General features: G+C 51.3%; 3 protein-coding genes and 3 non-coding genes across 6 annotated transcripts; 4 read left to right on the top strand and 2 right to left on the bottom strand.

Annotated features, from left to right (window-relative positions):
- Positions 1-2607: 2607 nt before the first annotated feature.
- On the bottom strand, positions 2608-2688 carry BDP81DRAFT_t46. The gene has a single exon. It is a non-coding gene; the product is annotated as a tRNA-Gly (tRNA).
- A 1700-nt stretch (positions 2689-4388) lies between these two features.
- Positions 4389-4937, top strand: BDP81DRAFT_417028 (uncharacterized protein). Its single transcript, XM_060589588.1, has one exon. It carries the CDS (start codon positions 4677-4679, stop codon positions 4848-4850), a length of 174 nt encoding a protein of 57 aa, XP_060451022.1. The 5' UTR covers positions 4389-4676; the 3' UTR covers positions 4851-4937.
- Positions 4938-6487: 1550 nt separating this feature from the next.
- Positions 6488-6978, top strand: BDP81DRAFT_457649 (hypersensitive response-inducing protein; the record flags this gene model as incomplete). The annotated part of the gene is made up of 2 exons (XM_060593305.1): positions 6488-6612; positions 6672-6978. 2 exons carry the CDS (start codon positions 6488-6490, stop codon positions 6976-6978), a joined length of 432 nt encoding a protein of 143 aa, XP_060451021.1.
- Positions 6979-8760: 1782 nt separating this feature from the next.
- On the top strand, positions 8761-8838 carry BDP81DRAFT_t58. Its single transcript has one exon. It is a non-coding gene; the product is annotated as a tRNA-Gln (tRNA).
- Positions 8839-11050: 2212 nt separating this feature from the next.
- Positions 11051-12296, top strand: BDP81DRAFT_417017 (uncharacterized protein). Its single transcript, XM_060589587.1, has one exon. The coding sequence runs from the start codon at positions 11188-11190 to the stop codon at positions 12130-12132; it is 945 nt and encodes a 314-aa protein (XP_060451020.1). The 5' UTR covers positions 11051-11187; the 3' UTR covers positions 12133-12296.
- Positions 12273-12362, bottom strand: BDP81DRAFT_t45. Its single transcript has one exon. It is a non-coding gene; the product is annotated as a tRNA-Asp (tRNA).
- Positions 12363-14432: the final 2070 nt, after the last annotated feature.

Below are 14432 nucleotides of genomic sequence, written 5' to 3'. Positions count from 1 at the left end.
CTGCTTCCCCTTCCCTTCTTTCGTAAGGCCTGTGCCACTCCAATCCGCTCGCTGCCTTCATTCCGGCAAATAATGATGAGACTGTCGGATTGGAAGCCCAATTCGACCGTGAGTAAGGGTAGAGCAGGGGCCACCTCGAGAGGGTACAATTACACCTCGATGGTCCACCCAACCTCCGGTTGAAATCTCCCTTCTACTCCTTACGCAGAATCAACCAATACAGAGATATTGATACTTCGTCACCCCCAGGACCCTACGGTTCGAACCAATACCCTGTGATAGGGTTACCAACAGAGACGCTGTAGCCTATCTCTCCATAGTGAGGTTCGGCAGGGATTGTACGCCACCTTCTGGGCAGTATGGGTTTACTAGAGACCCTTCCATGCGAACGATGTGCCCAGGTATGCCAGAGAAGATGATTGAGAGTTTTCAAATGTCTCATGTCCCACTCTAGACCTTGGGAAGTTGCGGCTGAAGTACCGGCGGGCACGCGCCGGTCCGCTTCCGGAACGTTGAAGCCCGCAACCAAGCCTCATCGGCAGGTTGGAAGTCCCTGCAAATCTCATTGTGAATTTCCTCATCTTGTCACGAGAAAGGTTCGCTGGATTGGTGTTCTGGAATCAGAATCACCAGCGGACGTGCTTACGCTTAATAAACGTCGCACAATATTCATATTCACCGGAGACTAAGTCACGAGAAACGTCAAAGGAGTCTTACATGCAGGTACATCTTATAGCCTACTCCAATCTAGCACATGTGCGTTTCCGAGGGGACCCCCAATCACTTCTTCCCCCTCCTCAGCTGGAATCCAAATGTCTCTGGCTTTTTGAAATCCTCCACATTTGATTGGCCGTAGTCCGCATGCCATCTTTCCCATGCCATGTGCTGATCTGACGGCACCTAGGGGAAACGTGGGAGTCCCCCGCTCGGGTACGACGGTCTAGATCCTTGACTTTGGCATGCAAGCTGTTGGACCGCCTCACGCCTCCACTGCAACAGGAGAGTTTTGCGGCTTCGCCCAGGGTTGTGTCTCAGCCCTTTGCTAGGCTGACTGACACTTAGCCCGGTGGTGCGGAACGTTCCACCGCACCCGGGAAACACGATGGCGGGGTGGAATTGTCAAGGGTAGCACATGGTATTTTAAGTTGCCTTGTGCGGCGGGCAACGGGGCGAGATTTCGGTGAAGAATGTGTGGCAAATCACTGTTTGCCTGTGATGAATTGCGGAGTAGAGCAACGGCCGTAGAGCATTCTCTGACTTTGGGTGAGTACGTATAACAATACTTTGCTGCAATTTGGGCCTTGATAACACTGTACCATGAACAACGAGCGCACAAGGGCAGTAGAATTAGCTACATATAAGGGAAGAGCCATGTCGCTCAGGTGCTCCTTCCCGCGGGTGCTTTCGTTCAACAGACTTCCCAGGAATTCGCCCCCGGTTAATCACTGAATAGTCATGGTTGGAAGGCGTAAGCTTCATAGGGAGCCTGATGCCTTCCCATTATAACAACTGTCGCAGCGCCATACGTGGCGCTGCCGGTTACTGCCGTACGATACCACTTTCCGCAAGCCGATTACCCGTCTTGTACGGTATATAGATATGACCCTCATACGGATCTTCCACTTAGAGGAATCAAGCCACTTTCTACTATACATGTCTTCCACTTGCTACCTCGCTTTGTGATAACAACAAATACCGGGCCTGATGGCCGAGTGGTGAAAGCCGTGAAGTGCTGACTATTTGCGTGATGCTCCGTACATTTTCAGGATTCCGGCGTTCGGTCATCGGCTGGCTCCTGTTGTTTTTGCCTTTTTTCTCTTTTTCAATGGCGATTAAATGATAAAGTCATTTATAATCTGTTTGTTTTCTACTGCTCGGAAAGTACAAGGCATACGCCCAACCTAACTACTTAGGTTACTTCGATAAACAAGCTAGTAATAGGCATCCAACCAGATTATAACTTTATAGTTCCTGCTACACCTTTAGGCCTTCTGTGTGACGTGATCATATGTACTCCTTGTAATGAATGGGTAGGTGGTCGTAGTCGATATGGATGTATTGCAGAAACGACGGGGAATGAGGGAAAGAGCCTCGGGGTGAGGCTTGGGCTTGGGCTACACCGGGGATCCAGCCCCTTGACTTCACTATGCCCAACAATCTTCGGGTAAATCTGCGTTTTTAATAAGAAAATAACTTATGCTGCAAAATAACGTCAACTTCGGTGTTCTTAGCACCGATAATCCTTACGATCTACTTTGATTCTCGATACGCCCGCTTGAGTGAACTCGCCCCGTACGTGATCACGATATCTAGTGGATGCTAGACACGCGTCGGAGGATATCGAGTAAAAACATGACTAGTAAGGGTTCCTTGATTTACCTTTCTTGGATGCAATCTGATGCAAGATCAACCCGGTAGCATAAGTAGCTGGCATCGAGAGGATGCTAGCAACGTATCCCCACTTAAAGCTGTATTCACATAAGAACACTTTGTTCGACTTTCACATGTGAAGCAACAGTGTACGTTCGACTAAAAGAAAGCCGCAAACATGATTCCAGCTTAATTGAATACCTCAGAGGTAGCAGAACACAGCAAAAGGCAAAGGAATGCGTCGAGGGGGAATCGAACCCCCGGCTCCCCGACGCTGCTTGATGGCAACGGAGAATTTTACCACTAAACCATCGACGCTAGGTGTTGAAGATTCCGTTTGGAACTCGTATGCTGGTTGGTGACGAGAATTGGATTCAAGGATGGATAGGGGTGCGGGTGCTGTTCTGTGTGTTCGTGGGTTTGAGATTGTGGAGGATGAGGGTTCACGATGTCCACTCAGGTTCCACTTCTACCTTGATTGGACTCAATTGAAATTGCCCCCACTCGAAAAAGGGAGGGTCCTAACTTGAGCAACTTTGGATGACTTGTGCATCGACTTTATGTGCCGTTCAAGCATCATTCTCCTTCGCTGCGGCTGCCGAGGCAATCGTGGACGGAAAGGGATACAGCGGTATTCTACCAGCTTGTAGCTAGCTCGTCTAACGTTGGAGAGACTTCGGTTCAGATCATTGCGCATATCAGACGTAGTCACGCAGTGAGCCAGTGACCACAAGTCTCATCTCATTCAACGACTGTGGTTAGTTACGTGGTGTGATTTGTACCGTACTACGGAGACAGGCATCTAGCGGCTCTGTGGAAGGTGTTTACTACCACAGAAAGTGTACAAGTAAGTTGTTTTCTGATAACAGTACCGCGTTGTAACTTGTTGGTGTGCTCTGTAACAGTGCTGACTGAACCGGAGCTTTTAGGCCTTGGCGGTGCGCCGATTGACTTGAGACAATAAGGCTCAAAGTCAATTCAAGGCCGAGGTCATCAATGGGGTCAGCGCCGTCAACTGGCCCAGCTAATCGTATATATATGTGTAGGATCCAAACTTTTCGTTTGAAAATGACATGTGGCTGAGTTGCCCGGCCCCATTTGTGAGCGGAAGCTATGTAAGACCTCTCTTACGGAGTAGTATCTAACTCATCTTGATGCGTGAATCCTATGCAGGCTGCTCCGAGCTCGCCCCATCATGACGACCGATAGTTGTATTGGCTCATTTAGTGCGGGTAGTATCATTCGAGTCACGAAGTCTAACAAGAGCCGCTGGCTAACGATTCCTAGCTAAACAACTTGAAGATGCAACGTGCTAACTCGGAGATCGCAAGCTGGAACCTACCTCACTTGTACAAAGAATGGCAATATCATGATCATTAAGTCAGCGGCCGCATGTATAAAGGCAAAGCTTAGGAGTTCGGTCATTCGGTAGAGTTAGATTCTCTATGAACGAACGGGACAGAACTGAAGAAACCACGATCAGCCGACAGCTGATGGATCCTTTAACTCTCATAGGGCGCTCTGAAGTACACACTTGCAGCTTCTAAACTAGAGCTAGCTACGAAGGTGTTTTGGCATCGCGCTTTTTCATAATTGACGGTGACGTACAACATTGTTTCGAAAGATTTACTAGAAGTCGGAACCTTCGAAGCTGGAACAGAAAGACCAGTTTGCCAGGTAACTTCTGAGGACGACCTAATGTTGGCGCATGATGTATCTACCATGAGCTGAAGAAAAGGAAGGATCTTTTGGTACAGCTCTTGTGACCAAGACCATCCACTGACCTGGATTATTGTCTGTGGAGAAATATGCTGCAGAATTAAGGGGGGGAATGAGGGAAGTCCTTGAAGGTGAAAGCACAGCGCTTCAAGATCTTCACACCGAGAGGGGTTCTCTCAGATTTTCTGACTGTTGAGGAGCCAAAGACATCTCCGGTGAAAGCGTTGCATTGGAGAAGAGGGCCATGAGATATCTTTGTCAATTGCTCGAAAGAGCTTATAAAATAAGAAAAAAAAGGAGGGAAAATGTGGTGGCATAGATTGGCGTGACTCGTAGGCATTGGATGGACACTGGACTTGTTACAAGGCGAAGCCTCGCTGCCCGCGGGAAACTCAAAATCGGCTGTTTCTACAGAGAGCAAATGATGGACCTCCTTTCTTGAACTCTCAGCTGAACCTCTTTCACGTTCTTATTTTTAGAATTCCTTGCCTCCCAGGACACCCGCCAAAATCTCGTGGCTTGCAGATCGAAACGCTTTCGCAGAAGCCCGCGCCTCTCCCTTTAACACTCCACCGGCGAAGACCCGAATGCACGCTACTTTCTTGCGGCTCCACGCCTTGATCCTAACTCCGGTTAGAGGGGAACCCTGGAATCGAGAAAGTGGCGTCGCGGGCCGCGCCAAAGCCGCATTAGAGCTTTCCCCGAATCCCCCGGCGCCCCGAACGGGGAGCCGAGTCTTGCCAGATCCGGATACGAAGTGAATAACGACGTCATGAACATGCCTTTTCAAGGACGTTGGTCGGTCCTCATTCAGCCGACAACTCAACCAACGTTACGTGACCTCGTTTTTAGCGCTCAAAAACCGAGAATTGCTTCAACGTGCTGGCAACCCTCTCTCCCTTGAGGATAGAGATTAGCCACGAAGCCGATATAGGCGAGTTCTATCGTGTCACTATGCCATTAGCGATGTCTCATAACCCATTGCCACGGCCCCTTGACACACGCGGTGGATCTCGTATAGACTCAGTGGGCCACCATTCGTAGACTGGCGAGGGAGAGGATCGGTGAAGGTCTCACCGCCATGAAAGAATGAGCTGGATAAACCTCCTGAGCACCTGTTAATGCAAACGGAAAAGTCTATCGCGCCCTAGCGAGTTCGAGTCGCGATGAATTACCGTCTCCGTTCCGTCCAACCGACAAGTAGCAGGACGCCGCATCGCTTTCGGTTCCCACGGCTTCTTGCAGTTAAAGTCGACGGGAAACTCTCGAGCTATGGGCTTACAATGCTCTTCAAGCCCTGTGAATGGTCAGTTAGTAAACATAAACAGAGACAACGAATCATGATCTCAAAGGAGCCCACGCTCAGGATTCCGGCCGAGCAACAAGTCATGCATAGAAGGAGACCCCTGCCATCGACATGCCAACGCTTCAAGCTTGGCAGGGAGAGTGGGGTCAGCCAACTGCACATTGCGCGCAGGAAATCGGCTTTGACCCGGTTCATCTGAGCCGCGGGAAGAAGCTTGGCGTGCGTAAGGCTCGCTCGCTCAACTTTCTGGGCTGAAAAAGAAGCGTCCGGGGAGCTAGTTTTCTCCGAGGTTGGGGAATGATGATCGCGCAACAGGGGTGACTTTGTCTGCAAGTTGCCCAAAATAGATAGATGAAAAGTTGACAATCGTCCCATCATGTGCCTCAAGGCGGGGAAAGTTGTGGTGTGGTCCAATCAAAAGGCAATACGTACGAGCGTTCGTCTAATCATACAACATGAGCTTGCAAACCCTTGAGCCCGTCATTAGGGGGGCTTTTCTGGAGCTGTGGTGGACACGCGGGAGTTTAAGGCTGGGGGTCTTTTGAGGGAATTCTAGGTATTCCCGCGATTGAAATTGGAAAGCCCCTTTTCGATGTTATGCTGCATGGTCAACATTGGCGGTGATCATACTATTGGAGCTGCTGCATATTATGGTAAGGGGTCGCGGCTGATGTGTTTCATTATGCGCGCTCTCACCCAGGGATTCCTATTTTGCGCATGGCAGGAAACTGTAAATTGGATGGGGCTATTGTTGAGTAATTGGAAGTGGACTTTTCCGTTGTTTATTTTGCATGATAGACGTCATATAGGGGTTGGAGGCTATGACGTTTCACCTCAAGACTAATTCGGGAGTCGGGTCAAATACGAGTTCGGCAGTACCGGGGTCCACCGATCGCCGTTGGCGATCGTCATTGCCCCGGGGGATAGCCTCCCGACTCCTCGTATTATCCAAGATTCAGTTGCAATCAAAAGAATATATAAGGTTGATAACTTCGCAAACTGTAGTGGTGGTTTCTTTCTGTATCACACACGACCAACTCACACAATAACCTATTCTTTAATCACCAACCAAACACCAAAACAACCTTCAAAATGCAGTTCGCCACTCTTCTTGCTTCCGCCTCCGTCGCCGCCGCTGCTGCCATCAGCAAGCGTGACGTTACCTTCAAGGTTTCCAACTTCGGTGCCGACTGCATCCCCCACAGCACCCAGTGCTCGTAAGTCTACAATCATTCTACACAACATTCTCCAGCACAAACTAACCACCATCTTCCAGTTACGGATTCACCGTCATCCAGCCCGGCACCATGGAGACCACCGGTGTCAACTGCACCGCTCTCGTCACCGCCAACACTGACGGCACTCTTCCCGATGTCAAGGAGGGCGATTGCACTCTCTCCTCCCGCACCTTCGACGTCGTCCGCAGCGCCGAGGGCCTCACCCTCACCGTCTCCCAGCCGGTTACCCCCATCAGCAACCAGACTGCCTCCCACCTTCTCCCCAACTCCGACTTCGAGATCTCCAACCAGCCCAACGCTGTTGTCCAGCACTACACCGGTGCCCGCTCTTTCGACCTCGAGTAAACGTTTCGCCTTGTTCGATTTCGTCAGCGGATATGCACTAGCGACCATGGGAATGGGTGTGCCTACATAGCATTGGGCGGATGGCAAAAGATTGTACAAAACATGTTTCAATAGAGTGAAAAGATACCATCATAGAATTGAACTGATTATCCATCCAAAAACATTCTCCTGCCGGCATGTCATCGTGGAACACAAGGTCTGTTTGCGTTATACGTGTGGGAAAGTTCCAAAATAATCTTGAAAAGATTTGCGGCATCGCTCTTTCCTCTCATAACTCAAAGTACCAACGCGACCATAGTGAACTTTCCCCTCAGATCGAACAGACAAGCATGTTGTGAGCTGCGTTTTTAAGCGACATAGGACACCATCACTCGGATAATGCACTTCCCTCGCCTAAGTTTTCTTGGCATCTACTGTTAGTGTAATAAGTGGGCTACCACCAAAATCCTTAACAGCTGAAAACCCTTCACCTCTCCTCCGGCGCCCTCCCGCGATGACCTCGCAGCCTCCGGCGGGCTCTGGACCGTTGCCGGCCTCCTCGGCCGGCCCTGATCGAGGCTCTGGACCCTCTTCAGAGCCGCCCCCATCCTCAAGGGCTAAACGCCGCCGCGAAACCGAGGCCCAGCCACTCCGGCCCAGCCTCGTGGGAAGCCAGTCCGACGCCCCAACAACAACCCCCTTAACGGCTAAGGGGCCCTCGACTATAACTAGGACAGCTACTGGAGCTGTCCTTACAGCTCTTAATGAAGAGGCTAAGCACTATGAAGCCCGAAAGGACGTCTTTATGGCTATTGCTCAGTCTGTGGACAACGTGATCTCTTGCTTTGAGGGGCCTAGGAAACAGATTGCAAAAGAAGCTACAACCTATGTAATCCAAGCCTTGAAGAGGATTATGGGTAACGAGACTACGGCCCCGGCTGTAGTTGAAGCCGAGGCTACTACGTCAGTCCATTTCCGGCTCGGAGCCGGAGCCGTAGTCTCGTTACCCATAATCCTCTTCAAGGCTTGGATTACATAGGTTGTAGCTTCTTTTGCAATCTGTTTCCTAGGCCCCTCAAAGCAAGAGATCACGTTGTCCACAGACTGAGCAATAGCCATAAAGACGTCCTTTCGGGCTTCATAGTGCTTAGCCTCTTCATTAAGAGCTGTAAGGACAGCTCCAGTAGCTGTCCTAGTTATAGTCGAGGGCCCCTTAGCCGTTAAGGGGGTTGTTGTTGGGGCGTCGGACTGGCTTCCCACGAGGCTGGGCCGGAGTGGCTGGGCCTCGGTTTCGCGGCGGCGTTTAGCCCTTGAGGATGGGGGCGGCTCTGAAGAGGGTCCAGAGCCTCGATCAGGGCCGGCCGAGGAGGCCGGCAACGGTCCAGAGCCCGCCGGAGGCTGCGAGGTCATCGCGGGAGGGCGCCGGAGGAGAGGTGAAGGGTTTTCAGCTGTTAAGGATTTTGGTGGTAGCCCACTTATTACACTAACAGTAGATGCCAAGAAAACTTAGGCGAGAGGGAAGTTGGGTTCCTATAGTGGCAAGGCGTCTAATACCCTGGCAGCAGGCAGTCAGCATAGAAGAAGTGCGCCAGGCGACTCTCACAAAGGCCACAACCCCTAGGATTAATAGGATTACTATAAAGTTACTAGAATGCACTTAGGGCTTGATAGCTGCACCTATACAGCAGCTCTTTCAGGCCTACGTTTAAACGGGCTACTTCCCCAGGACCTTCTACAAAGTAGAGGTTATTATGATCCAGAAGCCGGGGAAAACAGATTTCTCAAAGACTGGATACTGGCGTCGCCGGCGTGGTGTAGTGGCATACACCTGGCAAGGCCTCTGGAGCCCAGAGGTCGCTGGTTTGATTCCAGCCGCCGGCAACTGCTTTAACTACCTGTGGGAAGGGTAGGGCAGAGCCCAATGTGGGGCCTAGGACCCTTTCCGGGCCCTCGCCAGGGTTTTCTCATATCCACACCCTCCGACCAAGAAGAAGTGGATATGCGGCGAGTACACGTCGTTAACCTAGTACTGGGGCAGGAATGGTCTTGTACAAATCAGAACATGTACGAGGGGCCTGTTTCGGCAGGCCGCCCTCTCCAGACATATCCGGCCTTAAGCCGCAAAATTCAAGAATGGAACTGGGGCACCAGCGGGAACCAGGGACAGATAGAACGCATAGTAGCCATAAGGCACGATTTGGAGGACGATTTAAACTGTATCTAGCAATAGTTATAGGGCGACGGCTCTCCACGCCATATACCCTTCGGGAGGTCGGCCGCAAGGGCGGCTGCGCCCTTGCCGCCACGGCGTTAAATATAACACACACACACATAACAAACACAAAAGGGGGGCTACCAGCAGCTGCTGTGCGTAAAGCGGCCGTCGCCTGTATCTTACCTACAGTCCTCTACGGAGCTGAAATCTGGTATGCAGGCTTATACAGACCAGCCTTAAGTAACAACACCAATACCAGTAGTGGTACTACTATGCAGATAGCTACTATAGGTATTACGGGACAGAAGGGCCTGGTCCGCAAAGTCGGGAAAGTTATTTCAGCAGCGGCAAGGGCTATCCTACCTGTCTGGAGGACCACACCAACTAGCAGCCTCCTTCGTGAGGCTGGCCTGCCCACAGCAGAGGTTGCCCTCGAAGCAGCACGACTACGCTTTGCTACGCGGCTACAGAAGGTTGACCAACAACATCCCTTGGTCCCAAGGCTCTGGCAGCAGGGGCTGCAACGGACAAGACTTCAAAGAACAGCTGGCCTCTTACCTAAATGCCCAAGGCCTTTACTCATATAGCCGCAATACCCCCCAGGCTCACAAGACCTCATAGCCCTAGAGCGTAAGGAGGATGCAGCTAAAGCCTTCCAAGCCTGGCTCAAGACCGTACCAGACAATCATACAATCGTCTACTCGTACGGCTCTAAAGCCGCTGATAGGGCCACGGGGTTCGGCTTTATTATCTATCGCAAAAACAGACGTATAGCCCAGGGCTACGGCCGCCTCGGCTTAGCAAAGGTATTTAACGGTAAGGCGGAAGGGGCGAAGGCGGGGCTCCGACGGGCCCTCCATACCTCTCAGGGCCAGCCGATACACATCTACATCGATAATACCAATATCATCCAGGGAATCCGTAGCAAGGTCCCAGACTCCTCACAAGCTGCCTTCTTAGAGATCCAGGAGGTAGCTAGGATATACGATATACAAACCCATTAGTCCCCGGGACACCAAGATATTAAAGGAAACGAAGAAGCAAACAGCCTAACTAAGGAGGGAACAACTCTACCAGTCCCTAGGGGCCAACTAGCTACTCTATCAGGTATCAAGTAGCTTACTAAAAAGCGGCCAAGACGCCAATATAAACGATAGTAGAAACAAAAGGCAACTCCCCGCTATACCCAACTAGGGCTCAAGGCCACCCTTACTTGCCCTCCTAAACTTGGCCTCCCTAGGGCTGCCCTTCATCACCTCCTCGCGGCACGGATTGGCGGGTATACTGTACGAATGCGGCTCTAGACGTAGGATTTAGCTCATGTTAAGAGCCCAGCCCTCGTGTGGCCACGTAGAGGTGATTTCTGTATATAGAATCTAAGCTGACGAGAGAGCTTCCGCGGAGGTGGAGCGTAGGCGTAATAGAGCCCGCGCGGTCAATCGTGGCAGAATATCCGGGCGCTGGCCCGGATCCACTAATCGGGTCCAGCCCGTAACAGCTCATATTGGTATGAGGCTGACATATTAAAGTTAAATGATTCGCGAAGCTTAGTTGAGAGCAAGTCGTAAGCTAGAGAGCCTGACCAAGTAGGGTACGTAGGCAGCCATGTAGTTTAAACTAGAATCCAATTTCAAGGAGCGCACTAAGCTTGAGGTATCCCCTCGGCGGACTTAGTCTATGCGGGCAAAAAGTGTCTGTTGGAACAGCAAAGGCTGATAAGGAGTAATAGGCAGGTACCATGGGCTGGCTGGCACCTGCCCTGGGCGAAGTGGGACAACTGGCTTAGTCATCACGGCCGGATAAAGGTGGGGCAACCACCCAGGCCGTCACTACCTACTTCGACCGACTCCTGCCTACAATGTAAGATAGAACAACAACAAGAACAAGCAATAGGATCACCAACAGACGAGTGATAATTGCTACCACTATTTGTCGTATACGACCCCGTGACCCAACAGTGTCGTTAGAATTGCGTGTCGACGTCTTGAGTTTCAATCTTCCCTGGCACCGGTGGGATGCTTTTGGAGTACGCTGCTATTAATGAATTAGAGTTTGATTGCCGGCCTCAACGGCATAGACCATCCTACCGACGGGATGGAAAGGAGGCAGAGCTCAAGAGAACACGACCTCGCTCGCCGTGTACCGTCGTGTCTTCTGCTCATCCAAACCACCGCCAAGACGAACACCCATCCGGATACGTGCACCAAACGCCAACAATGGTCGCCATCACCCTCCCGCTCCTAGCAGCGCTCGCAGCAACCCCGTCGCGACTAGGCATCGTCTGCGCGCGCTTTAAAGAATCTCTCGATCCCTGGGCACCCGTCGCCGCTTCCACATACCTCTACTCCAAAGGCGGTGTGCCCCAGATGAACGACACCGTGCAACACTCCTCCTTCCGCTCCTACGTATCCCTCCGCAACATCGGACGAGAAGGCCACACTCACCTCTACCATATTGTAAACAACTACGACACCCTCGACGACATCATGATTTTCACGCAGGCGGACCCCTTTGATCTCATCGCACCCGTCGTAAACACGACGGAGCAGATGGTGCAGAAGGCGATGAGCGTGCCCGCGGACGACGTGACGCCCTTTAACGACGCGCTGTTCCACGATGTTGCGGACTGGGGCCGGATCGACTGGAACAGCTCGGCGCAGAAACTGTGGATCACGGCTAGTCAGATCAAGAGCTTGCAGCTTGCGCCATACACGCCGGCACAGTTCTGGACGATGATAGTGGGCGGAGAGCATCCGCCGGCGATTCGGGCGATGCACGGCGGGACGTTTGCTGTGCGCCGAGAGACGATACGGAAGTTGCCCAAGGAGGCGTATCAAAAGGCGCTGAATGAGTTTGAGACGACGAATTCGACGAATCCGGAGGTTGGGTTCTTCATGGAGCGCATGTGGGCTCCGATGTTCTCGGAGAAGTACCGGCTGCCGAGTGTGCAGAATCCGTGATGTGGTGAGGCGTTCGGTCTGGTCGGAGGTCCACGACAGGCCACCCCGTGAGAAAAACAAAGCAAGATCTGCAAAATATGAAAGAACTGTAAGCAATAGAGCAAAAGGAAATGGTATTTGGTCAAAAATGCAAAAGGTTACTCCTCGACGGGGAATTGAACCCCGGTCCCCTGCGAATTATTGATGTTTTCAATGACAAGCAGATATCCTCACCACTAGACTATCGGGGATTGGTGGATGTTGACATCCAGTGATAGTTGGTTGGAAGTGCAGCGAGAGTCAGGGCTCAAGTAGGCCTGGTGGGTTGAGCCCTAGCGGCGGACAGTGGGCTACGCGGTGGGGCCGAGTCCTTCTGGAAGGTGCCGTCCAAATTTGTGTCACGACAATGGCAACTGCACGTTGACTGGATGCTCAATTGGAGTTGTGTGGTCTTTAGAGGTTCTTGAGGCTAGTCTACTCGGATCTCTTTGTTGTGGAACTTCGCGGTCGACCGACGATATAACGGGGAGATTTTAATAACTGTTGCAACACGATGCGGATGGTACCTTACTCTGGGATATGCATGCTTACTATTTCGGGGACCGGATCATTAGTAAAGATGCAGGACTTACTGGTACAATGTCGCTTGAAAGAAGGACAAAAATTGGAATAACAGGCCAAACGGATCGATTCAGTAAGTACATGGATGGAGGGAGGAGAGCCTCGGCTTAAAAATGCAAAGGCATGGTCGAAAGAATCCACCAAGAGAACTCCTGCTATAATTCGGGTACCTCATGAGCTACACAGCATCTCTGATTCTCCTTGATATTTGGTCAAGGATATTGTCGGAACGGCAAGGCTGATAAGGAGCAATGGGCAGGTATCGTGGGCTGGCTGGCGCCTGCCCTGGGCGAAGTGGGACAACCGGCTTAGTCATCATGGCCGGTTAAGGTGGGGCAACCACCCAGGCCGTCCCCACCTACTTCGATCGGCCCCTGCCCACAATGTAAATAGGAAGAAGAACAGCAATTATCACGGACATCGACGTGATTGTTGCTGTTGGAATAGGCCTACATTAGGCAGCAGGAGGTTGCTGCCGCGGTCCGTTCCAGCCACGGGGGTCCGTGTGGCTCAGCCACACGAGGGTGGTATACCCCAGACTTCCTGCCGCCGCTGGCACCTGGTTAGACTTCCACTCAAGAACAACAAACAACAAGAACAAGCAATATCACCACTACAGTCGGTGATCGTTGCTACCCACGATACTCGAGTATTTTCCTTTTCCACCTGTGAATCCAACAGTTGCCGAAGATACACCCTCATGAGGAAATGTATCACGCCTGTGATACCAACAGATATCGATACTGACAAGTGGGTGACAAAATGGGATGCCGCTCAATACCCTCCCTATCACTCTTTCTACTATTCCTATTACCACTATTATTCTTATAACTAACGTACATGCATAGCGAGTCGCCCACTTTCAAATACCCTCCAGCCCTTTGTGTAAGTCAATTAAGCCGCATCGTACGAAATCAATTGGAACTACTCATCAGCCTCTTCTTCAGAGGTCTCCCAAACTACCTGACATGTTCGTACGTTATGTCCAGTCTTTCCGCAGTTGCCACATCGCCGCCCGCGCGATTCACCCCCCTCCGTACGAGCACCCTCCTGACGTATATTTTCGCCTCCAGCATCAACAACCCCCTTCTCTGCCCGGATTGCCTCGGCCTCAGCTGTATTAAGTGACCCTCCAAGACGCAGTTGGGCTTTTTTAGCCCTGCGGCGCTTACTTAGTATCTCATTTGCCGTACGAAGCCCGCGGCACTCAGCTTCAACAAGAGCTAGTTTATGTGCTAACTTGCTAATACCTTTGGCTTGCAAGTCAACAACTTCGTATAAATGTGTTGGTGAGCTATGTTGATGGCTATGAATCCTTTTCTTAAGTGAATCAGAGCTTCGTACGGCGTCATGTGCTGTGGTTGGTTGGTGTCTTTGGGTCCCAGGAGCCCTGGCTGCTTGGGCGTGAGTTGGATGGTGTTGGCGTCTTTGGCTTAAAATCAAGGCGGGAAACAACTACTTCTGAGTCAAAGGGTACAAGGCCAGCCTGTCTAAAACCAGCTCGTACGTTTCCTTTACTTATTGAAGTAAAAAAGGCTGCTTTGAAGGCAGGAAAGAAGTCGTCCTTGGTAATATGCGTAATCTGCATCCCCATCATCTTCTCGATTTCCTTGCCGTACGAAGCCTTTAGCGGACCAAAACAGCCAACATCAAGAGGCTGAAGTTCGTGCGATGAATGGGGAGGCATGAAAAGAGCAATA

This window comes from Colletotrichum phormii (assembly GCF_030913505.1).
Source record: "Colletotrichum phormii strain CBS 102054 chromosome Unknown BDP81scaffold_2, whole genome shotgun sequence".
In the NCBI taxonomy this organism is placed as follows: Eukaryota; Fungi; Ascomycota; class Sordariomycetes; order Glomerellales; family Glomerellaceae; genus Colletotrichum; species Colletotrichum phormii.
This window is presented reverse-complemented; position numbering and strand designations above follow the sequence as displayed.

Coding starts and splice junctions, on each gene's coding strand:
- BDP81DRAFT_417028 (XM_060589588.1), top strand. CDS start 4,677: ATGCACGCTACTTTCTTGCGGCTCCACGCCTTGATCCTAACTCCGGTT.
- BDP81DRAFT_417017 (XM_060589587.1), top strand. CDS start 11,188: ATGCTTTTGGAGTACGCTGCTATTAATGAATTAGAGTTTGATTGCCGG.